This window comes from Miscanthus floridulus, chromosome 16 (assembly GCF_019320115.1).
Source record: "Miscanthus floridulus cultivar M001 chromosome 16, ASM1932011v1, whole genome shotgun sequence".
Lineage (NCBI taxonomy): Eukaryota > Viridiplantae > Streptophyta > Magnoliopsida > Poales > Poaceae > Miscanthus > Miscanthus floridulus.
This window is the reverse complement of record NC_089595.1, coordinates 54,235,754-54,262,038: the sequence shown is the minus strand read 5'-3', so window position 1 is coordinate 54,262,038 and position 26,285 is coordinate 54,235,754. Positions and strand designations below refer to the sequence as shown.

Sequence of the window (26,285 nt, the reverse complement as noted above, 5' to 3'; positions counted from 1 at the left end):
AATCAAACACTCACTTAGGTATTTACTGTACTACAATAGCAGTCAATTGTTTTGACCATAACTAGAGTTTTACACATCCAATTAACCTGATCTAGGACTTTCTGGAAAGCTTATAAAATTATCTACAACTTTCTTGTTTACAAGTTTCACATAAAAGATAATTCTCATCATGAGATTATCACCACAATAGAAACTACACATGTAGCCATCTAGTTGAATTATAGAGTGATAATTAACTAGCTACCTATAAACAAATACTTTTAAGCACAACTACTACTATCAACAGATTATATGCATCACAAGCACCATAGAAAATATTATGGTTAAGCCCAATTAATTTATTTATACCTCTTTATTAATTTCCTTATATAATATGGTGATTTAAAGGATAATTATTTCCATTACACAATAAATCCTAAGAAATTTATAGTAGCCTATATATAACTCTAGTAGTCTATTGTACAAATTTCATGCCATTTGAATAAGTATAGTCACCTCTACAAAAATAACGAGTTGCATAGGCTTATTTTAGTAAAAATAGTCTAGCCTAGTGAAAAGTGTCAAACAACAAATTTCATATTTTTCTTACTTTCATCCTAGTATAAGAATACGGTGTAAAAGTTTTCATGATCATAAGTTATGTATTTTTAACCCAATTAATTTCACCAGAAACTAGCAATTAATCAAGGTTAAATAGTAAAACCATATTCTAATTATGGATACTGAAGGTTTAGTATTTTTCATAGCTATATCATGTCAACACAAGACCAATAAAACTAGAATCATATTTTTAGCACTTCTCTAGCTCAAGTTATGCATTTTACAAGATAGAAACTAATTTAAAAGCACTTTACTAGCTTAATTTAATTCCCCTACAAAAATATTGCAAATAGTAGGTTTCATATTTTTATCAAATAGTACACTTCATGATTAATCCAACAAAATTTGGTTCACTCAATTTGGACATTCCTAGCTCAAGATATGAATTTTTGAAGTTTGCAACAAAATCTAGAATAAATAAATAAAGAAAAATCAAAACCCTGACTGACAGTTGAGCCCTGCGGGTCAACGGGCCCATGCGTCAGACACATAGAGTAGGGCACGATGGTTGACCGACCACAGCTCATCAATGGTGAGGTCACCGGTGGTGAGGTCACTGGTGTCATGCTCCCCCCCCTCGCGTATCGACTAGTACGCTTGGTTGGCTCGGTGGATCACCAGAGCTACCTCGCCAACGACCATGGCAGAGGTGCTCGGCGGCGCATCGGCCGACTTTGGCCATAATGGGCTAGGGTAGGCTTGACTATTGCTTCATGGTGACCTAGTAGGCGCGGATTAGGGTTAGCAGCGGTGTTTGAGGGGCACAACCGCGTGCATGGCAGCACGGCAGCGTAAGCGCAGCGACGGTGAGGTCACCATTCTGATGAAATGGTGGTCGGTGATGGGTCTCCATCATAGGACAAGCTCCTAGGGTTCATGGTGGCATTGAAACACATGCTAGAGGGGGGTGATAGGGACTGATTAGGGGCAGCCACGGTGAGCTCGTGCTCATGGCCATGGCGGATGCGATGGCATGGATATGCGTTCCATCTCCAATGAGGCGGTAGCAGTTAAATGGATGGTGGCTCTAGCTTCTAGGACCTACAGAGAAGATCAGATGAGGGAGAGAGAGCAGGGATGCACGAGTTATGGCTAGCAATGGGCGAGCTCATATCTCAGCGGTGCACCATGAGGCCATGGCCCGAGGGCCCTCACCTTAGCTCGAGAAGCAACAATGGTGTGTCGGGGAGGTAGAGGAGATGGTGGCGAAGCTGTGGGTGAGATGGATTGGTTGGTGGTGCAGCATGGACAGCATGCAAGCACGGCGGAGGCACGGCGATGGCGATGGCAGCGCTCTAATTCGCTACAGCGAGCGCGAGCGAGAGAGAGAGGAAATGAGTGCATGAGGGAGTGAACGAGCGTCTGGCCTCGAGCTTTTGGCATGACAACACAGGGACAGGGCGGCGCATGCTGCGCCACACAATGGGCGAGCCCTAGCATGGTGGGCCACAATGGCGCATGGTGGCCGGTTCAAATCGGCCATCAGGCTGACTGACAGTGTGAGTTCAAGCACTTGGTACTCCTAATCCATGGCGATTTAGCAAAAACATCATTACTAAGAATTCTAGTTCTACATGAATACTACAAGATTGCTTAAAAGAGTTTTGTCTAATTTGTAATGGTTTTCAAACTTAATGCTCCAAAGTAGGTCACTTGAAACAATAAACAGCTTTTTGACTTAGCAAAATTTCTAAGTCCTGAAAACAGCATTTGATTGCAACTTTGGAGCTAGATTTGACTATATTAGGCACTGAATTCGCTCATGACCCTTAAATAAAGTTTGTTACCCATGACAAGAGATACAACTTTGATTAAGGGTGCACTATCATGCAAACACTCTAGACTATAGTTCAACTCTAGTCAATGTAGTAACATGAAAAATGAAGTTTTGAGTGAACTAGGACTTTGGTCGATGTCATGAATACAAACATTGTTCCATTTTCTATCCTAGATGTGTCTAAAATGTTTTTGTGACTTCACAACCATCTCTTGCATTGGTCACACATGATCACAATCATATACATCTATATAATCAGCATCACATGTGATAATATGTAATAATAAGATGAAATTTCATATGCTCATGCTCATGAATGCTTGAATGATGCTTGTGCTCATGAAATGCAGGTGCCAAATGCAATTCTTAACACTAGGGTGTTACAACTGTCCATGTAGATTATGGCTTTTGTGGTGCTTAGGAAAGGTCGGCCCAAAATAATGGGTGCCCTTACATCTCCACCTATTTTTAGAATCACAAAGTCTACGGGAACATATGATTGTCCCACTCGAATAATGGCATCTTCAAGAACTCCCTTGGGGTAACAAAGTGACTGATCTATAAGCTACAAACTTATATTTGTGTACAACAAAGTATCTCCATTAATTTGATCATAAATTACCTTAGGCATGATGTTGACACTTGCTCCAAAATCACAAACAACTTCTCAAAAAATGTGTGGTCCAATGGCGATGGGGATGATAGGTCTTCCTGGATTGCTCTTCTTTTCTGGCAAGGTATAATCTATTCACCTCCCATTGATGGTTGTATACAGTGGTATGCTTCATTATGAATATCGACAAGATTTGTAGTTTCTAGATCTTTCGGTTGCCTCATAATCTTACCTTTGTCGGATGGAGGAACAGTAGTAGCCGGCTGAGCTATTTGTGATTCTATCATTTTATTAAAGCTATGCTGGTTCTTAATGGTAGAAGCAAAGCTATCCATTCTATTATTTATGTTATCTAGAACTTTATCATTGGGAGCAACCTTTCTAGATAATCCCTCCATCAATTTGGATTGGCCAGTAATTAATTCTCTCAAGGGTGGTTGATTGAAATTATTAAAATTATTATCTTGATATTACCTTGGTAGTTTGGTCTCTGTTGTTGATTCCATCCTTGATTCTACTAAGGACGAAAGTAGTTATTGTTGTTGACAAAGTTCACGTCCTCATGGTTTTTAGGATAGTTGCTCCCTAAATGACTAGTGTTTCCACACACTTCACATGTCATGCAAGAATCATGAATGTGCATGACTTCTTGCTTCTCATTGGCTCGATCTTCAAGCTTCTTTATCAGTAGGTCCATCTTGGCAGATAACATGTCTACCTCCTTGAGTTGATGCATACCTCCACCCCTCTTGTGGGTCTAAAGACGCTCTTCATTCCAACCTTGGTTGGAGGCCATCTTCTCCACAAGAGTTGTTGCAGCTGGTATTGTGAGTGATAGGAAAGCTCCTCCAGTAGCAGCATCCATAGTCTCAAGGGTACTATTGGTCAACCCATGGTAGCAAGTTTGCATGAGTAGCTAATTCTCCATCCCATGATGAGGACATTCCGCAATGTAATCTTGAAAGTGTTCCCATGCCTTAGGGATAGTTTCATCATGTTGTTGCTTAAAGCTTAACATTCTTGTAACACCCTAGGTGTTAGCCTTGCATAAACTGACTTGCATTGCATGAGCATGAGCATCAAGCATTCATATTTAAGCTTTTACAATTGAAACATGTGTTTGAAACATTTGCAACATTGCTTGTTATTTCATGTTTTCATGTGTATATGCATATGATCATGAGTGTAAACATGTAATTGGTTGATATGAGTCACAAAAACATATTAGCAACACTTAGGTTAGCAAATGGAACCTTGTTCATGAAGGTCACCTTTCATGATCAAGCACTTAAGTGATGCTATGCATGTGAACTGGGAAGCTCAATGTGTGACCAATGCATGAAATGAGTGTGTGACCTTACAAATAGCTTAAACCTATTTAGAAGATCATTATGAACAACTTCGGTAGTCATGGTTAGTGCTAAATTGGTCACTAAGTCATAGTTCATGTATAAGTCATCTTGTGAATGTAATGTGTTTGACCAAGTTTGAACTATATGATAGATACTTTGCATGGATGTGTGCACTAAAGCAAAGTTGTAGTATTTGATAAGGGGAACAACTTTTGTGTTTGGGTCATAGACCGGTTTAGCTCCTAACATGCTTGAATTAGGCCCTCAAAAGTCATCAATCCACTATTTTCAACACTTAGCAAATTTTTCTAAGTAAGCTGCACTGACAGTTTGACAAGTTCGACTTTGGGAGGAAATAACTCGAGTTTGGTTGAGAATTAGGGCATGGGTTCTAAATAGAAATCGGAGCTAGTACTTAGGGCTACGAGTTCTGTTTAGGTTGTTGCACTAACAAGCTACGGATTAGGAGATTTAATTGCTTCAAATCATGTCATCAGGCTTGGTTCGAGGCTCTGATGGCCAACCCGTTCGGTCTTTAGTGGCCGACCAGCAACAGAGCATGGCTGCCGTATGGAGGGAACAAAGCCACGCGTCACCACTAGTCTGAGCAGCCAGGCCACGTTGAGCCACAGCGTGGCTGTGTCGGGCCAGAGCGCACCTTATCATCCCCAGCACTTGCCCGCTCTGTCCCCGCGCTCTCATTTCGCTCTCTGCCTTTTTCCTTCGCCCACCCGTAGCAACCGTAGCCGCCGCAGCAGCGGATAGCGCCACCGTCACCATTGCCGGCCACCCCGCTCGCCTTGCGCCACGTCACGTCGCTCCTCCGCACCGTAGTAGTGCCATTGCACCTCTGCCGAGCACCGCGCCAACTCTGCCGAGCACCGCACCAACTCTGCCAAGCACCGCGCGAACTCCGTCGAGCAACGCGCCAACTCTGCCGAGCATCGTGCCAACTCCGCCAAACACTGCGCCAACTCTGCCGAGCACCGTAGCCACTCCACCGTCATCCCAGAGTCTCACCGCGCCCACATTTGCTTACTAACCGCGCCCGGTAAGTCGTCGTGGCCACGCCGTCTTCGACCGCCTTTTGCCATAGTGGTTGGTACTCTAGAACCGTCGTCACGTGCAATAGCTCATAGACTCATTAGATCCAGTCATAGCAGTCACAGCCGGTGTGGCGCTGTCGTCCTGCTTTGCTGCCACCGGAGAGGGTCACCGTCGGCGAACTTCGGTTGTTCCGCGCCGAGCTCTGTATTGACTTATGGGATCGACTGAACCAAGGGCTCCAGCTATCTGTGAGTCGATGGAGAATGCTACTTCATCTGTTTTTAGTTTCATTGCAAACTTTGAAAACAATGATAAGTAGGGTGTAGAGATCCAAATATTGTGAACCAAATTTTGTAGTGTTCCTTAGGAAGTGTAGTATTTATGAACAATATAAAATATGTTGCTTAACACCTTTTTGTAGGGTTTTCCGTTTCCACAAAAATAACCCTTGCTAGCTTGTCATTTTTTGCCTAGGATGTTTTACTTTGTCAATTGGCATGAAACTTTTACAGTAGTCTTTTGGTAGCATTAGTAAGGCACTATAAATTTTTGAGAATTTATGATGCACATTTAGTATATGTTTATTATTTAACCTAAGTATCTAAATAAAATAATAAAGGCATTTAAATAAATAGTTTGGGCCTCACTATTATGTTTTCTTGAGTGTATTTGGTATGCTTGAACTGTTGGTAGACTTTGTGTTGTCAAAATTTGAATGCTTACATGAAGTAAAAGTATTGTTGCTTTATAATTCGAGTTGGGAGGGTATTCGGACAGATTCTGTAGTTTGGTGTGCTGCATATTAAAAATGATGTTTGCTGTAAAAATGGTTAATAACAAGGTTGTAGGTAACTTCTTCATCTATCTTGTATTAAAATTTCAGGACCATAGGCCAAAGGGTTTAGGTGTTATAGCTGTTTAAAGTTAGTATTTCCGAATTGCTTGCTCTCTGGAATTTCTGGACAGCACTGGATTGATTGTCTGTTTTGGTTAATATAAATTGTGAATTAGCTTTTGGTGATTAAATAAGAGTTGTATCCAATTTTATAAGCTTTCCAGAAAGTCTAAGATCACCACATTTGGATAAGTAGAACTTCAGTTATGAGTAAAACAAGTAGCTGTTGTTTTATAGTGTGGTACATGAACTGCTGAAGTGTTTGATTGAGTAATTAAGAAGAGATATGCACATACTTAGTAAAACACGATACACTTGTTATTACTTCAGCACCATGATGTTAAGAATACATACAATAATGCATTCATCACGTATCATCGTATTATACTTGTCGGCATGCATACATTCGCAATACCTTATACCATATTCAAGCATCTAGGATCGGAGGAAGAAATAACGTTGCTGGAGTTCGACAAAGGAGAGGAAGGGGACCAGCAGGAGATTCCTCAAGCCGCAGCTCCCGAAGGCAAGGAGCAGAACCCAAAAGAGCTTCTGAAGTGCCCTGATCACCGCCCCACTTCCTTTCTAAAAGGCAAGCCCCGGAGCATTCTAAGTCTCCCAGTATTTTACAAAATATTACTCAAGTTCATATGATTGATGCATTAGGTTATAAGAGTTGAATGGAACCACTTGATGCATATAAATTCCTTGTCCAGATATATACACCGTTAACCCTATGTAGGTCCAGGATCGAATATATGCTTAGCCATGCTTAGACCGGTAGAAGTCGGGTGATTTCCTGTCACCTGCGAGATATAGGTGGATACCGGAGCACGGTTGGCTATATTTGCTATCGTGGAACAGAACCATGGGGTCAAAGAAAATCGAGGCCGAGTGGAGTCTATGCGTAGGTTGACTCATGTGATTCTGTCTGTGCCAATTAAGGACCGTACCGTTATTGGCGCTTTTGACAAGATTGAACGCATGCCTATCACTTAGCTGGCCGGATAACTCGTTCTGACCGTGAAGCCGAGTAGCTCAACTTAGGTCGGGTCCCATTCTGTTGTGCGCTCCTTGCAGGGAGTCAGACTGAGCCCAAAGGTAGGCTGGGCCTAAACGTCCTGGCATTTGGTGTCCCCGACTGTGCGGCGCGGTATGAACCCGTGAAATGTGGACCTCAGTTGTACTAAAGGTGACCTAAGGCAACTAATGATCTGGTCTGCCTGGGTTTGTGTTAGAAATGAATTCCTAGCTGGTTGAAATCGATTCGAATCACCGTCTCTCCTGGATAGTGAGAAACTTGGCTAGTCCCAACATCGTAGTAACTGTGTTATGGAACATGATGGTTCGAATGAACATGGAATTACAATACCTACTATGGTTACTATTGTATGCTTTTAAAATGATATACCACATGTTTGGCATAGGTTAGTTGCTAATTTAGAGATGGATAGTTATAATAAACTTGATAATGGGATCATAATTGTATAACTGAGTTAATCGCTTTTATGCAAAATGTTGTCCAGCTACCTCCACTTATACAGCCTTGCATGATCCTTGGAGTCATTTTATTTCTAGTTTATGACGGGTAAGTCTAGCTAAGTACCTTCTCGTACTCAGAGTTTTATTTCCTATTGTTGTAGATGGCATTGTGTATCATGGTTATTGCAAGAGTTGCTTCTATCCCGCTGTGGATGAGGAGTAAGCCTTGGGCAGGCTTCTTATTAACTCCTTCTAGATGCTTTTGTAGATTGTGATCCTATCTTGGCACTGTATTAAACTATTTTGGCAAATGCTACTTCAAACTTAATTTGCATCTGCTTTTATCTATCAAACTCGATTTGTAATAACTTTGTTTCATACTCTCATGATGAAAATGTATCTATGAACTTTCTATAATATGTGACATGTATGTTGAATCATGTACGATCTTGGTTGTTGTAAATCGTTTATCGAGACCCGTCATGGTACTCGATGGACTACCGGGTTTATATGGGTTCAAGTACGACAGTGCAACCGCTTACGGGCTGCCATTGTACTTGTACTCTTATAAATTGGTCGGTTCTACGATAGCTGGCATCAGAGCAAGATTCAACGTTAATTGTCACATGTGTATTTAAAACAAAAGTTTTTGTTTTCCAAAACCTTTTCTAGCAACTGATAGCTATATAAATAGGTATTTGAAATCTAAAGTGTGCCAGTGATCACTTTCCTTATGCCCAAATTAAGGACTATTAGGTGGCTATTTAAGTACTAACATGGGGGTTTTTACTTTTGTCGTCCATACGGCGTGCTATTGTATGGATGCCATTCATTTGAATGGTAATGTATGGATCAAATGCCTCTACACCAAGGTAAGTTGATGAGTGGTATGACCGCAAGATGTGAGCATGCGGTCAGGGAGAGTTAGCTTTGGTATGACTATGTATGCATGCTTGCATGTGTACGTGGTGCGTATTTAATTGTGGGTATAAACTATTATTGGGTAGCTTGATACGGAAGTATATGTGTGGGTACACATATATGGAAGTATTTAGATTTACATTCTGCATATTTAATTATGGGTTTGGGCTGAAATGAAACTTTTATGTAGGTACACTAACAACGAAACGTGTAGCTCGACTAGTTACGCTATATATGAGAGAACGTATGTATGCCACCGTGTCTACCGTTAGAAACAATTTTTCCTAATTTTGTGAGGACGTACGGAACAAGCATGCATCATGATATTGTCATTCAAATAATTACATTGTTCCTCCCCATATAAATTTCTTACTTGGTTATGTAACTCTTATCCATTATGGCCCTGTCTCACAAAAGTGTACATGTTGATGGTACAGATGGCAGCACCAGTTGGATGTGAGAATTTCTTGATGGTTTTCGGAATGCCTACCCTATTGTGGAGAGTTTTGCACTTTGTGGGGTACCAGGAACTGCCCCTTTATCATTGGATTGAAGAGTACTTGGAAGGACAACCATGGTACGAGGTGTGGCTAACTATACCAGCCCGCACACAACTGCCCTTCTGGCAGGAGTGGAAGGCGGAATCGGAAGGGAATACTCCTTGGGAGGCTGCCCAAGTTGTGGCCTTTGAGGTTTTGAGGCAAGTCTGCCAACAGCATGGAGATGCACTTACTAGCAGTGCAGTGAGTATGTTTCCTTGGGTGGATCCGTCCACCACAATATGGGAACAACGCAACCAAAATGCATTGATCAAAGATCAGGATGAGCGAGCAAATAGCTCTAGTCCCTCCATGAGTTCAATGTTTGCGGTGATGAAGATGTTTTGTGTACGCCAGGACACCAGAGATTTCTGGTAGGAAACCTACACCACCTGCATGGACAAGCTCATGAGAGCTGAAGCCGCACAGCATAAGCTCATGAAGTGTGTACACAAGCAAAAGAAAGCCGCAAGTAAAGCCTAATGGGAATCTGACCAAGCCTATGCAACTTTGGGCACTCTCCATGCCCAAATGGAGCAAGTGGATCAGCAACGAGTAGCAGCCCAAGAAGCCAGAGCTAATGATCAAGCATTGCTTGTAGGGCTACAGGAGCAGTTGGAGACCGCCCGTGCTAAGGTGTCCATAGCTAGACGCCAGAGAGATACAGCAGAAAACCGTGTTGCTACAATAACGATAGAATGAGATAGGCACCACAACATGAGTAACGCACAGGACTATGCCGAAAGGGGCTTACATCAGCAGCTTGCACAGGCTCAACTTCAAGTGATGAACCTTCAGCATGAAGTGCACTATTTGAACAACCAGCTGAACCCAATCTTGGATGGGGAAGAAGATGGTCCAAATATGGAAGAAGATGATGATGAGGACGAGGAAGAGGAAGAGGAAGAGGTGGAGCCTGAGGAAGGAGATGATCCTATCTCTGACCTCGATAGTGATCATGATGAGGATTAGATTGCTTAGTACCTAGTAGAAGTGCTTAATGTATCATCATTGGTTATGTAATGGACCTGTAGTTTGAATTTGGTGTTGGTGAATTGAACTATCATGTAATATTGTTATTTGCATGACTATCGCATGTATGGTTAAACGCTAATGCAAATCCCAGTTGATTTATCTGAGATCATGAGTTGAATATTAACGTGCTATGAGTCCGATAAGTGATCGAATTGGTGGTGTCATGTTGCGAGAATGAATTATTATGCCTCTGTTTTTATTGTATAAATTTGAGATTGCCTCTAGTAATTTTAGTCTGGCATGATTATAAATTCATCTGCAATCCTTTGACATCAACCAATAATCACTTATTGTTGCAACTTCGTAGATGACTCACACCCATGTAGGAGCTAGTAGCAGCCATGATGGCAATGGTGATGACTTACCACCACCACCACCATCGTCTGCTTAGGAATTCTTTGCCCAATTCTTGGGAAGCCAAAGGACAATGGAGGAAGCTCTGCGCATCATCACACAAAACACCGCTCGTGGCCACCCTCAGCAACAAGGGCCTGAGCCAAATCAGCACAGTACCTTCAAGGAATTTCTGGATACAAAGCCTCCTATCTTCAAGGTGGCAGAGGAACCACTACACGCGGACGAGTGGCTCAACACCATTGAGCAGAAGTTTTGTTTGCTAAGGGTCACCGAGCATCTGAAGGCTGAGTATGCTTCTCACCAGTTGCAAGGACTAGCAAGGGATCTGGTAGACACATTTCTTGTCATCTCTACCTGCTAATGCGCGAGTAACATGGGAGCAGTTCAAGTTGGCTTTTCGGGGGCATCATATTCCCCCAGGCCTAATGCGCATGAAAGCGGCTCAATTTATGAGGCTCACATAGGGGACAAAGAACCTCACAGAATATATGCACGCATTCAATAACCTGTCCAGGTATGCTCTAGGTTTTGTGGATACTGAGGAGAAAAAGATAGAGAGCTTCAAGCGGGGTCTGGGCACCAAACTGATGAAGACCATGGCTAATTCCAAGTGCACCACTTACAACGAGTTTATTTGTGATGCTTTGACCTAGGAAAACCACAATAACATGCATGCAGCTGCTAAGGGTCGCAAGAGGGCATTTGAGGCAGGTGCCTCTGGATCTTCACAGTCCAGAGCTCCTATAACAGCTAGGCCACAATTCCGTCCACCTACACCCAAGTTTAGGCCTCCACCACCTAAAGCTTAGAATAGTAGGCCTCAAAAAGCATTCCGTAAGGCATTCACTATTGACTTACCAAAAGGAAATGGCGGTCAAGGAAGCTCCATAGGACTTAGGAGTAATCAACCCTATTTTAACTACAATCAAGTGGGGCATTGGGCCAAGGAATGCCCCCACCCCAAGAAGAATGGCAATCCAAATTAGAACAATCAGAGGCAGGCGAACTCAAGGGCACGTCTGGGATACTTGCACTATACCACTGTTGAGGAAGTGCCCGTAGGAGAAGTTGTCATGGCTAGTATGTTTCTTGTCAACAAGCATCTCGCTATTGTTTTATTTGATTCGGGAGCTTCTCATTCATTTATGAGTCAAGAATTTGCATCTAGACATGATCAGGAAATAATTGAAGTAAGCAAGGGGGGCTATAATATAAGTTCAGCAGGGGCTACTATTTCTACAAAAAAGAAAGTAAAAAATGTGCTCATCTCTATACAAGGGAGGGAGTACATAACGGATTTGATAATATTGCTCGGGTTATTGATAAGTGTAATCTTAGGCATGAATTGTATGAAGGATCATGGTGTTCTCATTGATACTAGCACTTGTACTGTTATGTTGAGAGAACCCAAGGGAGGGAATGCTTTTCTAGTACCACTCTCCCGAAATTTTGAACTCCAACATTTAGCTTGTGCTATCCAAACCACTTCCCTTTGTGATATCCCCATGGTTTGTGAGTTTCTGGATGTATTTCTAGAGGAATTACTAGGCTTACTACCTGATAGGGATGTGGAATTTAAGATTGAGTTAGTGCCAGGTATGGCTCCTATCTCAAGAAGGCTGTATAGAATGCCACTAAATGAATTAGCAGAACTTAAGATTCAGTTACAGGATCTATTGGACAAGGGTCTTATCCAACCTAGTTCATCTCCCTAGGGCTATCCAGCATTGTTTGTGAAAAAGAAGGACAAGTCACTGAGAATGTGTGTAGATTACCGACCACTCAATGCTGTAACCATCAAGAACAAGTACCCATTGCCTCGCATTGACATCTTGTTTGATCAGTTGGTAAAGGCAAATGTATTCTCTAAGATTGACTTGAGATCAGCTATCATTAGATAAAGATCAGGCTAGAGGACATACCTAAAACTACTTTCTCAACTAGGTACGACTTATATGAGTATTTGGTTATGTCTTTTGGACTAACAAATGCTCCTGCCTACTTCATGTACCTGATGAATTCGGTATTCATGCCCGAGCTTGACAAGTTCATGGTTGTGTTTATCAATGATATATTGATTTATTTGGAAAATAAGGCAGATCATGAAGAGCATCTAAGGATTGTCCTATCCAGACTAAGGGAGCATAAGCTATATGCGAAATTTAGCAAGTGTGAATTTTGGTTGAGCAAAGTACCTTTCTTAGGTCATATCTTATCAAGAGATGGAATCTCTGTGGACCCATCAAAAGTACAAGAGGTCATGGATTGGAAAGCCCCGACTTCGGTTCACGAAGTTCGGAGTTTTCTAGGGTTGGTAGGATATTATCGTCGTTTCATTCCAGATTTCTCAAAGATAGCTAAGCCCATGACCATACTACTTCAGAAGGATGAGAAGTACAAATGGGCACTAGAATGTGAAGCAGCTTTTCACACCCTCAAAACTCTTTTAACTATAGCGCGTGTCTTAGCACAACCCGACATTGAGAAGCCTTTCAATGTATTTTGTGATGCATCAGGTATATGTTTGGGGTGTGTGCTTATGCAAGAAGGAAGAGTTATTACATATGCTTCTCGGCAATTGAGAAAACATGAAGTCAACTACCCCATGCATGATTTAGATCTTGCAGTAGTTGTTCACGCATTAAAGATATGGAGACATTATTTGTTGGGCAATGTATGTCATATATATACTGACCACAAAAGTCTCAAGTATATCTTTACCCAACCAGAGCTGAACATGAGGCAGCGAAGATGGTTAGAATTGATTAAGGACTACAATTTGGAAGTGCATTACCATCTGGGGAAAGCCAATGTAGTAGCCGATGCACTCAGTTGGAAATCTCATTATAACACTATGGAAGCATTGTTAGAAGATGGCTTCAATTTGTTACATCCTGTAGTACTACACAATATCACTATCAGTTGTTCACTTGAGAGCAAAATCATAGAGTAGCAGTAGACAGATGTAGGTATAAGTCACATCAAGAGAAAGATGCTAGAACAGGAAACCAAACATTTCAGATTAGATGAAAAGGGTGTATTATGGTTTGAGGACCGACTTGTGGTACCGAAGGACCATGAACTTAGAAATCAAATTTTAGATGAAGCTCATTCGTCCAAATTATCTATCCACCCGGGTAGTAGTAAGATGTACCAAGACTTGAAAACCCATTTTTGGTGGACTAAGATGAAGAAAGAGATCGCAGCCTATGTTGCTAGGTGCGACAACTACAGCAGAGTAAAAGTTGTTCATATGAAGTCTGTCGGATTACTCCAGCCATTGCCTATTCCAAGTTGGAAATGGGAAGAAATCAGTATGGACTTTATCACCGGCCTTCCAATGACACCGCAAGGTCACGATTCGATATGGGTTATTGTAGATCATCTCACCAAGTCAGCACATTTTATACCCATGAACACAAGGTATATAGTTGGGAAATACGCTGAGCTATATGTTTTTCAGATCATGAGACTTCATGGAGTACCTAGGACAATAATCTCAGATCGAGGACCATAGTTCATAGCTCATTTCTAGGAGCACTTACACCAGGCTTTGGGAACTAAGCTAATCAGAAGTTCGGCATACCATCCGCAAACTTCAGGATAGACAGAGCGAGTGAACCAAATCTTAGAAGATTTGCTAAGAGCTTGTGTTATATCTTCCAAAGGTTCATAGGAGAAATGGTTACCTTTAGCTGAGTTCTCCTATAACAACAGTTATCAAGCAAGTATCAAGATGGCTCCATTTGAAGCTTTGTACGACAGAAAATGTAGAACTCCGTTGAATTGGATTAAGCCTGGTGAGAGGAGATACTTTGGTATTGACTTTGTCAATGAAGCTAAAGAGCAAGTGCGTGTTATCCAACAGCATATGAAGGCAGCTCAATCGAGACAAAAGAGTTATGCTGATAAAAGAAGAAGACCACTGACTTTTGAAGTGGGTGACTATGTATACTTGAAAGTATCACCCATGAAGGGGTGAAGAGATTTGGAATGAAAAAGAAGCTTTCGCCTAGATATGTAGGACCATACAAGATTCTAGAAGGGAAGGGAAATGTTGCTTACAAGCTACAACTCCCACTAGAGATGAGTGCAATATTTGATGTTTTTCATGTTTCTCAGTTGAAGAAATGTCTTCGTGTACCTGAAGAATCTATTGCACCCACCAACGTACAGCTTCAATCGGATTTGACCTATGAAGAAAAGCCAATCCGAGTGTTAGAAGAGATGAAAAGAGTAACATGGAGTAAGATCATTAAGTTCTATAAGGTGGTGTGGAACAATCACAGTGAACAAGATGCTATGTGGGAACGAGAGGATTATTTATGAGAGGTTTATCCCACCTTTTTCCAAGAATGGTAGGTCTTGCAAATCTCGGGACAAGATTTTTATAAGGGGGAGGGACTATAACACCCTAGGTGTTAGCCTTGCATAAATTGACTTGCATTGCATGAGCATGAGCATCAAGCATTCATATTTAAGCTTCTACAATTGAAACATGTGTTTGAAACATTTGCAACATTGCTTGTTATTTCATGTGTCGGGTACCATAAAAAGGGGTCCCCTAAGCAAAAACCAAAAAAATCGCTTAGACCTTGACAAAATCAAAGCCAAGAGACAACCACTGGCTAACCCCCACCTTGTCCGAGGCTACCGATCCTCCACCTCGCTCGAGGCCTCGCGCGAAAGGCCTCGGACAGGGTACCGATTCTCCGCCTCGCTCAAGGCCTCGCACGTAAGGCCTCGGACGAGGAACCGATTCTCCGTCTTGCTCGAGGCCTTGCACGAAAGGCCTCGGACAAGGTGCTGATTCTCCACCTCACTCGAGGCCAGGTCGGCGACAACCCCGTCGTCTCCGCCTTGACCGATTTCCCTGACAGAATGTCACGTCCAATTAATGCGACCAACCACTCCTGCGACATCAACCGGACGATGGCTCGACACAGCAGAGCGACTAACGAAATGGGAGTCGCATCAACACCATGCCGTCTAAAACGAGACAGGGCAGGGGTTACCGGCCGTTGTGCTCGGCACTGTGCCCACGACTGATGCCCGTGCTACACTATGCTGCCTAACCCCAACTGCTCCGAGGACAGCGCGGCATGGGGGGTCAAGTCCAGGTACCTGTAGCCTCGGAATCCATGTACAAGACCAACTTCTTCCTCCAAGCCATAGCAATCCACTTTAGGGTCTCGGCAGCCTCAGGATTCATGCCCGCCATGCCCCCCACGATGCCTCGGCCTTGGCACCAACTGAGCCTCAGCCCTTTACACTATCAACACACAACGACCGGCACATCGTCCGCCATGCCCTACGTCAAGCTATCACTGGAGCTCCCACGTCACACAAGATCAGGTGTGATCAGTGCGTCGCTCCAGTGCATCAAGGACAAAGACCGCTCCGTCGACCATGCCACCATAGTGACAAGCTACAAGGCTCGAAAACACCACCTCCGCTCACAAGACGCTGCATAGCAAACACATGTATCAACCCTGTCCCCCCTTCAACTATAAAAGGGAGAGACCGAGGCCATTTCTAGGGAGGCACAGACGGTCGCAGATGGAAGGTAGACTTAGACGCTCAGACGAACACACGCTCAACACTCTGTAATATGCACGCTTCCCCGCTGCTTGAGATCAACAACTCAAGCAATTGACACCGCTCCACGCAGAGACCTGGGACTAGCTCCCTCTCTCACCCTACTTGTAACCCCCTACTACAAGCACTTCGGTGCAAGGAATACAAGATCGATCTCTTAGACTAGACGTAGGGCATCTATTGCCTAAACCAGTATAAACCTTGTGTCTCTTTGCATCACCATCCAGGATTAGGGGCACATAGTACATTTTCACTAGTTGGTTGAGGGCTCGCCAGTCCAAAACATCGATAGTTGGCACGCCAGGTAGGGGCTCTACTGCGTGTCAACTTCATCATCCCAACAAGTTCCGGATGGCAGACCCCATATGACCACTACATCTCGGCATGGTGATCTGGTTCAGGAGCGTAGAGTTCATGTCTCTAGGATGTGAGTACGATATGGTACTCCTCACACCCAAAGCCCCACCGACCAAAGTCAACACCACGCACCAGTAGCCTAGGCACAACGCGAGCAGGACCACCCCGACAGTGCGCAAGCTCAGGGTGACACACCGCGCTCCGCTGGTACCCCATGCCCGGCTGTTGGTATAGAGTCCCTAGTTGGGGACCTGTCTAGCTTAAGCCCGGGCAAGGGAAAAATGCCGGTGGCATGCAGCGATGCCCCGTCATCAAGCTCTGCCCTACCACCTCCTAAGGAGTCAACTCCGGTAGAGCAAAGCCCAGCAATGGCACCATCCCTATACCCTTTCGGGTTTGGCAATACTACCGCTGCCTATGCTTTCGCACATGTGGAGCCCTCAGGATGCCACCAATGCTTCGCCCTTGACCTTGACTCCACAACCTCGACCCACACCCACGCTGACTCCTCGGAGGAGGACGAGGCATGGGCCGGAGCAGACTTTTCTGGGCTTCATGACCCTAAAGCTATGCGTCGCTTCTTGGCCGCGAGCGACTACTACTTTGGTTACTCTGACTCCAACAACGAAGACACTTATGACCCCACTTGCGAGTGTTTCCACATTGGACTCGGGATGCCAAGAGCGAGCAATGAGGATGAAGGGGCAGGGAACCGCTCCCCGCGCCATGAAGGGCAGGTGACGCCACACCTCAATGCATCGAGCCACCGGCAGCGTGGAACGAGAACCTCGAGGAGCTTCGATGCCTTGACTTGGAGCAGCTCCATGAGCTTCAGGCCAAGGTCGAACAAGACCGACTCCTGCTGCAACAGCTTTGAGACACTCTTGAGCAAGAGCAGCAAGGTCATAGTGATGGTGGAGTAGCCCGGTGGAGGGCTCGCGACGTCAATCACCGCATCAACAATGACGAAGGGGGCGAGCAACCCCCTATCTTCAACCGCGCTAGCCAGAACATCGCATCGGTAGCAATGCTACTACAAACGATGCTCGAGTCCTCTACTACGGAGGGGCGATGGGCTCACGGCGAGCTCTGAGACCTCCATGATACTGCCGTGGTGTAGCAGGCTGAAAGTTCCGCCTCTCGATGGTGCAGAGGCACCTTGGAACTTCCCATGGCACCACCTCGCCAGGATAGGGAGGCCTCAATTCGTCCCAAGCTCGCTCGAGCATCGACGGCCAATATGGTCCCCTCGGTGCACGACCGCCTCAGCGACCGACGTGAGGCGCAAGGCGACCACGATGTGGTCAGCAGGCGATGGCGCCACAACAACGAGGGGCCCACCCGAGGCTACCATCTACAGTGAGGTGGCTACTACGATAGTGGGGAGGATCGTAGTCCTTCTCCTGAGCCACCCGACCCTCAAGTCTTTAGTAGAGCTATCCGCGCTGCTCATTTCCTGGCTTGGTTTCGGCAACCGGACAACCTCACAAAGTACAACGATGAGACCAATCCTGAACTTTGGCTAGCCGATTACCGCCTAGCTTGTAAGCTAGGCAGCGCAGACGATGACCTGCTCATCATCCGCAACCTCCCATTGTTCCTGTCAGACTCGGCGCGAGCCTGGCTCGAACACCTCCCTCCCTCACAGATCCACAACTGGCGTGACTTGGTAAAGGTCTTCGTCGGGAATTTCCGGGGCACATACGTGCGCCCTGGGAACTCCTGGGACCTCAAGAGTTGTCACCAGGGGCCGGACGAGTCTCTCTAAGACTTCATTTGATGCTTCTCCAAGCAATGCACCGAGTTGCCAAGCGTTGGTGACTCAAAAATTGTCCAGGCTTTCCTCTCTGGCACCACCTACCGAGACCTAGTCTGAGAGTTAGGCTAGTACATGCCAACCTCGGCGGCCATGCTCCTCGACATCGCCACCAACTTCGCCTCGGGCGAAGAGGCTATTAGGGCCATCTTCCCCAACAACAACGCCAAGGGGAAGCGGAGGGACGAGGCCCCTAGGGCCTTGGCTCCCCACCTCCCCAAGAAAAAGAAAAAGAGTCACCAGGGGAAGTAAGAGGTCCTCAAGGCCAGTCTAGTCATAGCCATAGATCACAAGAATCCCCGAGGCCCTAGGGGCCCTGGGCTCTTTGATGACATGCTAAGGAAGCCCTGCCCATACCACCAGGGCCTGGTGAAGCACACCCTCAAAGAGTACACTATGCTTCGGCATTACTACGCCAAGCTTGGGCTCCCAAGTGACGATGCTAAGATGAGGGGCACCGGCGATAGGGACAACGACAAGGACGATGGGTTTCCTGAGGTGCACAATGCCTTCATGATCTTTGGTGGGCCTTCAGTGTGCCTCATGGCATGCCAGCAAAAGAGGGAGCACTAGGAGGTCTTCTCGGTGAAGGTGGCCGCTCCCCAGTACCTCAACTGGTCTCGGGAGGCGATCTCCTTTGATCAGGATGACCACCTTGATTTTGTCTCGAACCCAGGGCAGTACCCACTAGTTGTTGACCCGATCATCAGCAATACCCGGCTCACCAAGGTGTTGATGGACGGAGGCAGCAGCCTCAACATCTCTACGCCAACACCTTAGAGCTCCTGGAGCTCGACCAGTCATAGCTCCGGGGTGACGCCGTGCCTTTCCACGGCATCGTGCCGGGGAAACGCACGTGACCCCTCAGGCACATCGACCTGCCCATCTGCTTCGGCACTCCCTCCAACTACCGAAAGGAGGTCCTCACCTTCGAGGTGGTTGGGTTCAAAGGAACCTACCACGCCATCCTGGGGTGGCCATGCTACACCAAGTTCATGGCGGTCCCCAACTACACCTACCTCAAGCTCAAGATGCTGGGTTCCAATGGCGTCATCATAGTCGAGTCCACGTACGAGCATGCATACGACTGCGACATCGAATGCATTGAGTACGCCGAGGCTCTTGTTGAGGCCAAGACCCTCATCGTCAACCTCGACCGAGTCGGTAGCGAGGCGCCTGACTCCAAGCATCGTGCTGGGACTTTTGAGCCTGTGAAGGCCATCAAGCTCGTCCCGGTCGACCCCAACGACTCCAATGACCGGGCGCTGAGGATCAGCGCCACCCTCGACATCAAATAGGAAGCCGTGCTCGTTGACTTTCTTCGCACGAATGCCGATGTATTTGTGTGGAGTCCCTCAGACATGCCGGGCATTCCAAGGGAGGTCGCCGAGCATGCCTTGGACATCTAGGCCGACTCTAGACCGGTGAAGCAGCGCCTACGCCGATTCAATGAGGAAAAGAGTAGGGCCATCGGCGAGGAGGTGTAAAAGCTTTTGGTGGCTAGGTTCATCAAGGAAGTGTCCCATCCAGAGTGGTTAGCTAATCCTGTATTAGTTAAGAAGAAAAATGGGAAGTGGAGAATGTGTGTGGACTACACTGGTTTGAATAAAGCTTGTCCAAAAGTCCCTTTCCTATTACCTCGAATCGACCAAATCATTGACTCCACTATGGGATGTGAAACCCTATCCTTCCTTGATGCGTATTCTGGTTACCATCAAATCAAGATGAAAGAGTCCGACTAGCTCGCGACTTCTTTCATCACACCATTCGGCATGTACTGCTATGTGACTATGTCGTTCGGCCTCAGAAACACAGGGGCCACATACCAATGGTGCATGACCCATGTCTTTGGCGAGCACATCGGGCGAACCATCGAGGCCTATGTGGACGACATTGTGGTCAAGTCTAGGAAGGCCAGTGATCTCATCGGTGACTTGGAAATAGCCTTCAGATGCCTCAGAGAAAAGGGCATCAAGCTCAACCCTGAGAAGTGTGTCTTTGGGTTCCCTCGAGGCATCTCTTGGGATTCATAGTCTCAGAACAAGGCATCGAGGCCAACCCAGAGAAGGTCTTGGCCGTGACCAACATGGGGCCAATCCGAGACCTCAAGGGAGTACAGAGGGTTATGGGATGCCTTGCGGCCCTGAGCCACTTCATCTCACGCCTTGGTGAAAAAGGCTTGCCTCTGTATCACCTCTTGAGAAAATACGAATGCTTTTCATGGACCCCCGAGGCTGAAGAAGCCCTCACCAAGCTCAAGGCATTGCTCACCAATCCTCCCATCCTGGTACCGACAGCCAAGGGCGAGGCCCTCTTACTCTACGTCGCTGCAACGACCCAGGTGGTCAGCGTGGCCATGGTGGTCGAGAGGCAGGAGGAAGGGTATGCTCTACCCATCCAATGACCTATTTACTTCATTAGTGAAGTCCTCTCCAAGACCAAGACATGCTTCCCCCACATCTAGAAACTAATCTATGCCATAGTCTTCGCTCGACGCAAGCTGTGTCACTACTTCGAGTCCCACCTGGTGATCGTGGTGTCGTCTTTCCCCCTAGGAGAGATAATCCATAACTAGGAGGCCTTGGGTAGGGTAGCCAAGTGGGCCATCGAACTCATGGGGGATGCCCTATCTTTTGTGCCTTAGAAAGTAATCAAATCTCAGGTCTTGGCTGATTTCGTGGCTGAGTGGACCGACACCCAACTGCCACTTGCTCAAGTATAGGAGGAATGCTGGACCATGTACTTCGATGGGTCCCTGATGAAGACCGAGGCAGGCGCAGGTCTGCTCTTCATCTCACCCCTTAGAGTGCACATGCGCTACATGATTCGGCTTCACTTTGCCACCTCCAACAACACAGCCGAGTACGAAGCCCTCGTCAATGGCTTGTAGATCGACATCAAACTTAGGGTACGACATCTCAACGTACGAGGCGATTCATAGCTCGTCGTCGATCAAGTAATGGAGTCAAACTGCCATGACCCCAAAATGGAGGTGTACTGCAAGCTGGTATGTCGTCTTGAAGATAAGTTCGACGGTCTCAAACTCAACCACATCGCATGAAAATTCAATGAGGCCACGAACAAACTGGCAAAGATGGCATCGGCATGGGCCCTAGTCCCCCCGAACATCTTCGCTAGAGACCTCCACAAGCCTTCCATCGACTATGCCTTAGCGGCAGAAGAGGGCCCACCGGTCGATCCCACCGCAGGGCTCAAGGCCCCCTCTATCGCCAAGACCCCTTCGGCCAAGCCCGAGGTCATGGAAGTCAACGCGGAGCCTCCCGAGGCCAACCAGGGCATGGACTGGCGAGTCCCGTTCCTTGATTGCTTTGTTTAGGGAGAGCTTCCTATAGACAGGACCAAAGCCCAATGGCTTGCGTGACGAGCCAAAACTTACGTCCTCAGCAACGGCGAGCTATACAGGCGAAGCCCATCTAGCGTCCTCCAACGATGCATCACCACCGAGGCAGGCCAAGCCCTACTTTGGGACTTGCACATGGGAGCCTGTGGGCACCATGCAGCGCCTTAGACGCTCGTCAGAGACGCCTTCCGCCAAGGGTTCTACTGGCCAACGGTAGTTGCTGACGCCACCAAGCTCGTATGCTCCTACGAAGGATGCTAGTAATACGCGTGGTAGACGCATCTCCCGGCCCAAGCCCTCCAAACCATCCCCATTACATGGCCATTTGCCATGTGGGGGCTCGACATGATTGGGCCTCTGCAGAAAGCCCCTAGGGGCTACACCCATCTGCTAGTAGCGATCAATATGTTCTCCAAGTGGATCAAGGCTCGTCCAATCAATCGAATCAAATTTGAGCAAGCGGTGTTGTTCTTCACTGGTATCATCCACAGGTTCGGGGTTCCAAACACCATCATCACTGACAATGGGACACAATTCACCGGCCACAAGTTCCTAATGTTCTACGACGACCACCACATCCATGTGGCCTAGTCGGTCATAGGACACCCTAGGACAAATGGCCAAGTAGAGCATGCCAATGGCATGATCCTACAAGGCCTCAAGCCAAGAATATACAACTGGTTGAAGAAATTTGGCAAGAAATGGCTCGCTGAACTCCCGTTGGTCATCTGGAGCCTAAGGAACACTCCAAGCCGAGCCACGGGATTCACACCGTTCTTCCTGGTCTATGGAGCCGAGGCCATCCTCCCCACTAACTTGGAGTACAGTTCCCTGAGGCTACAGGCCTACAACGAGCAAAGCAACTGCACTGCCCATGAAGACGCCTTGACCAACTAGAGGAAGCCCGAGACATTGCGCTACAACATTCAGCCAAGTACCAGCAAGCCCTATGACGCTATCAAGCCCGATGCATTCAAAGCCGAGACCTGAAGGTGGGCGACCTGGTGCTGAGACTAAGGCAGAACAACAAGGGCTGCCACAAGCTGACCCCGCCATGGGAAGGGTCATACATCGTCGCCCAAGTGCTGAAGCCTAGGACCAACAAGCTAGCCAATGCGAAGGGCAAAATCCTCACCAATGCTTGGAACATAGAACAGCTATGCCGCTTCTACCCTTAAATTTCCAAGCACTGTATACATTGTTTCTCGAAATATAATAAAGAAGCGTTCTTTAGTTATTCTAATTTTTTGAGAAACCCCCTGAGCCCATCGTGGGGCTCAACATTATGATAACATCATAAGGGCGACTCAGCTCTGCCTCTATAGAGGTACCCACCACGGGGCTTGAACAAGACTCAGCTCTGCCTCTATAGAACTGAGCCTCCCTCGGGGGCTAGAAGGGGGGAACCCCCCTAAGTCCTAGACACCATTTTTTAATCGTTTTTCAAATAAATTTCTATGCCAAACTCTCTATCATGTTCCAACAAATCGATTGTAAAAAAACTAAGGACCAAAAGTCTGTCTCAGGGCAAAAAGGCCGGCCAAGCCGTGAGACGACCTATGCCTCTGGGCTATGGCACTCCCTCACCACCTTTTTCCTGAGGGGCAGCTTAGGTTCCGAGGAAGTTTTCTACTAGTGATATGTTCAGGAACGAGACAGAGGGCAAAGGCTCGGAAATACCATAAAATGATTAAAAAGCATAGACGCATAAGTACTTTAAAAAAGGCGTCGACGACCACAAACATCATGATAATCATCCTAATCTATTTACATGGCCCCTTTGGCCTAGGTCAAGGCTCATGGTCTCCTATGTCGGCTAACGGCGTGGGAGGAACCACCTCCTCTTTGAACAGCTTGGCCAGCGCCGTGCCGGGGCCCTCAGCCACCTCCATCAGCTTCATGACCTCCTCATTGGCCTCCTCGTCATCCTTAGCCAACACGTAGCCATCACTGATGGCCTCAAGGTCGATGCTAGCATAGTGCGACGAGACGATGACTAGGGCGCACTTGACGCCCGTGTGCAGCGCTCCCCAGAGTTGCTTGCGCACTTGGCCACTCAACGCGATCAAGCGGCTCCTAAGGGAGCTACCCGACTTGACCCCCTCAACCTCTAGGACCTCGCAGATAGTATGAGCAGTGCTCTGCAGCGCGTTGTGCTCCCCGATCTTGGCCTTGAGCACCGCCTGCACTGCGACAGAGGCCTCAGCTGCCCGAGAGACCTCCTTCTCCAACCCTATGCCAAAACAAGCAGGATAGGGTTAAGCACCAAGGGAAATAAGCTGAACAAAGGCAAAGGCCTATGGGACTCACCCTCGGCTTTCTCTTTCTAGCGCTGGACCTTGACCCGAGAGGCCTTGGCCTTCTCTTTCCAGTGCTAAACCTTGACCTGAGAGGCCTTGGCCGCCCTAGAAGCCTCCCTCTCCAACTCTGCATCACATTAGGGAGTTAGGGGTCGAACACAAGAAAAACAAATAAAACAAGGGGAACAGGACTCACCCTCAGCTTTTCCCTTCCATACCAAAGCCTCAGTTCGAGAGGCCTCGACCACCTTGAGGGCCTCCGCCAGGGCACCTTTCGTCAGCAGGTGCACACCCTGCTCCGCCCATAGCTACCGAGCGACGGCCTAGGTAGAGGTTGTCGCTTCTTCAGCCTAGGACCTGAAGGTGTCCCACTCACTAGCCACCTGGGTCAGCTCCCCCTCTAGCTCCTTGATCCGCGCCGCCAAAGGGGCGGCCTACTCCCGAGCCATGGCCACCTTGTCCTTCATATCAGCATAGCAAAGGCGGAGGTCCTCCACCTCCGTGCTCCTCGCCAAAAGAAGCTCATTAGCATTGGCGAGCAGGTCCTTCTGCTACCGAAGCTAGTCCCAGATGTCCCTCTCCCGCCGGAGGAACAATGACTTCCCGAGGGACCGAGCCTCGAGCTCCTGATAGGTGGAACAAACGTCAAGCGCTGCAAGAAAACTTGGGAAAAAGACGACACCGCATGAGAAAAGAAGGCGCATACCTAGGTGGCCCAGGGTAGATCGTCAGCCATGATGGATAGCGCTGTCCGTAGCGACCGCTCTGCCAGACGGCGGTATTGCTCGAAGGTGTCCCAATGCCCCCCCTTGGTCGCATCCTCAAGGGCGAATAGAGGCTCCCCCTCAGGGTCATCCCGGCTCCGCCACAAGACACGTGGGTGATCCCACCCGTGGGGCTCGGGTTGTGCCCGCATGAGGGTCGAGCTTCCCTTGCCAGAGGTCGGAGCTGGCTACTCCATGGTGCTGGCCGCCTCGGCATCCGCCACCTCCTTCCCCCAAGAAGTATCATCAGAGGAGATCGAATGGACCTCCACTTCCAGGGCGCTCTCCTACAACGGTGGCGGGCCTTGGACTAGGGGCGGTATTGAAGCTTGCCATGCCTCCGTCTCTGCTTCCTGGGCCATCGGCTTTGCCCCACCAACGCCAGCCTCTACCACCCCGACCTCGATGGTCCTGGGGGCTTCGGTCCCTGCCACCTCAGCCTCGGTGGTCCTAGGCACCCCGGCCTCCGCTGCCTCAGCCTGGGAAGTTCGGGGGGCCTCGGCCTCGCACTCAGTCGCCTCGGCAACTGAGGGTGCCTCAGCCCCATCTGACTCGCGGGCCTTAGGCTCATGGGGCCTAGGCTCCTCTTCCCCTACTTGATTCATGGCTGCCTTGATAGCCTCTCCCTGGGTGACTGGCTCCTTTGGGTCGGTCCTCGCCAACGCCATGCCACGTTGTATGGCAGCTTGCGCCTCCACCACCCATTGGGCGGTGGAGCTGGTGCTCACCTTGAGCGCCTTACGTGGCACCAGGGCGGGCACTTTCGCCTGACGCTTATGGCTGAAGGCAAAACATCGACAAGGTCAACATACGACCAAGGAACAAATGGGAGATGCTACCAACCCCGCCAAAAAAACACTCACCTCAAACGGGGACACAACTGCTTCGGCACTGCGTCCCTCCTCTACAACGGTGGCGGTGGCACGGCCTCTGTGTCTACCGGTGCTGGCCAACCCTCGCCGAACTCTAGCACCCCCTTGACCCTCTATGGGGGTAGTTGTGTCGCCCCCACCGCCGCCTGCTCCATCTTCACCGTCGAGCCCACCGGGCTGATGGCGCACTTCCCTAATGCTCATGCCTCGGGTGTGTTAGCCTTGGCCTTAGGGCGGGCGATCGCTAGACCCAAGGCATCCTCTCCTCCTCCTCCTAGAAATGCCAGGCTACTCGCCGACGCCCCGAGCGCCATCCCCCTAATGTCAGGGAGATGGTCCAAGGGACCTCACCCCGCCTCGCTCTCGTCATCATCGTTCGAAGAATCCATCAACAGTGACAGCGATGGAGACACCTCCACCGGGACACCGTCGTGCCTCTACTGCCGGTGGCATTTCTCTAGCTCCTCGCGCTCAAGGATCTTCCTCTTGTGCTTTGCCTCCTCGGCATCCTTCCGCTTCTTTTGTGCCTCGGCGTGCGCCCGGTTCACCGCCCACCGCTCTGTGTCCTCAGGAATAGGCGGCGGGGAGGCTCGCACATC

At 47.7% G+C, this 26,285-nt stretch overlaps 1 protein-coding gene and 1 non-coding gene across 2 annotated transcripts; both read left to right on the top strand.

The window, feature by feature from the left end:
• Positions 1–3,916: 3,916 nt before the first annotated feature.
• LOC136514610 (small nucleolar RNA R71) lies at positions 3,917–4,020 on the top strand. Its single transcript, XR_010773762.1, has one exon. It is a non-coding gene; the product is annotated as a small nucleolar RNA R71 (small nucleolar RNA).
• A 15,364-nt stretch (positions 4,021–19,384) lies between these two features.
• On the top strand, positions 19,385–19,687 carry LOC136510694 (uncharacterized). Its single transcript, XM_066505062.1, has one exon. It carries the CDS (start codon positions 19,385–19,387, stop codon positions 19,685–19,687), a length of 303 nt encoding a protein of 100 aa, XP_066361159.1.
• The last annotated feature ends 6,598 nt before the right edge of the window (positions 19,688–26,285 follow it).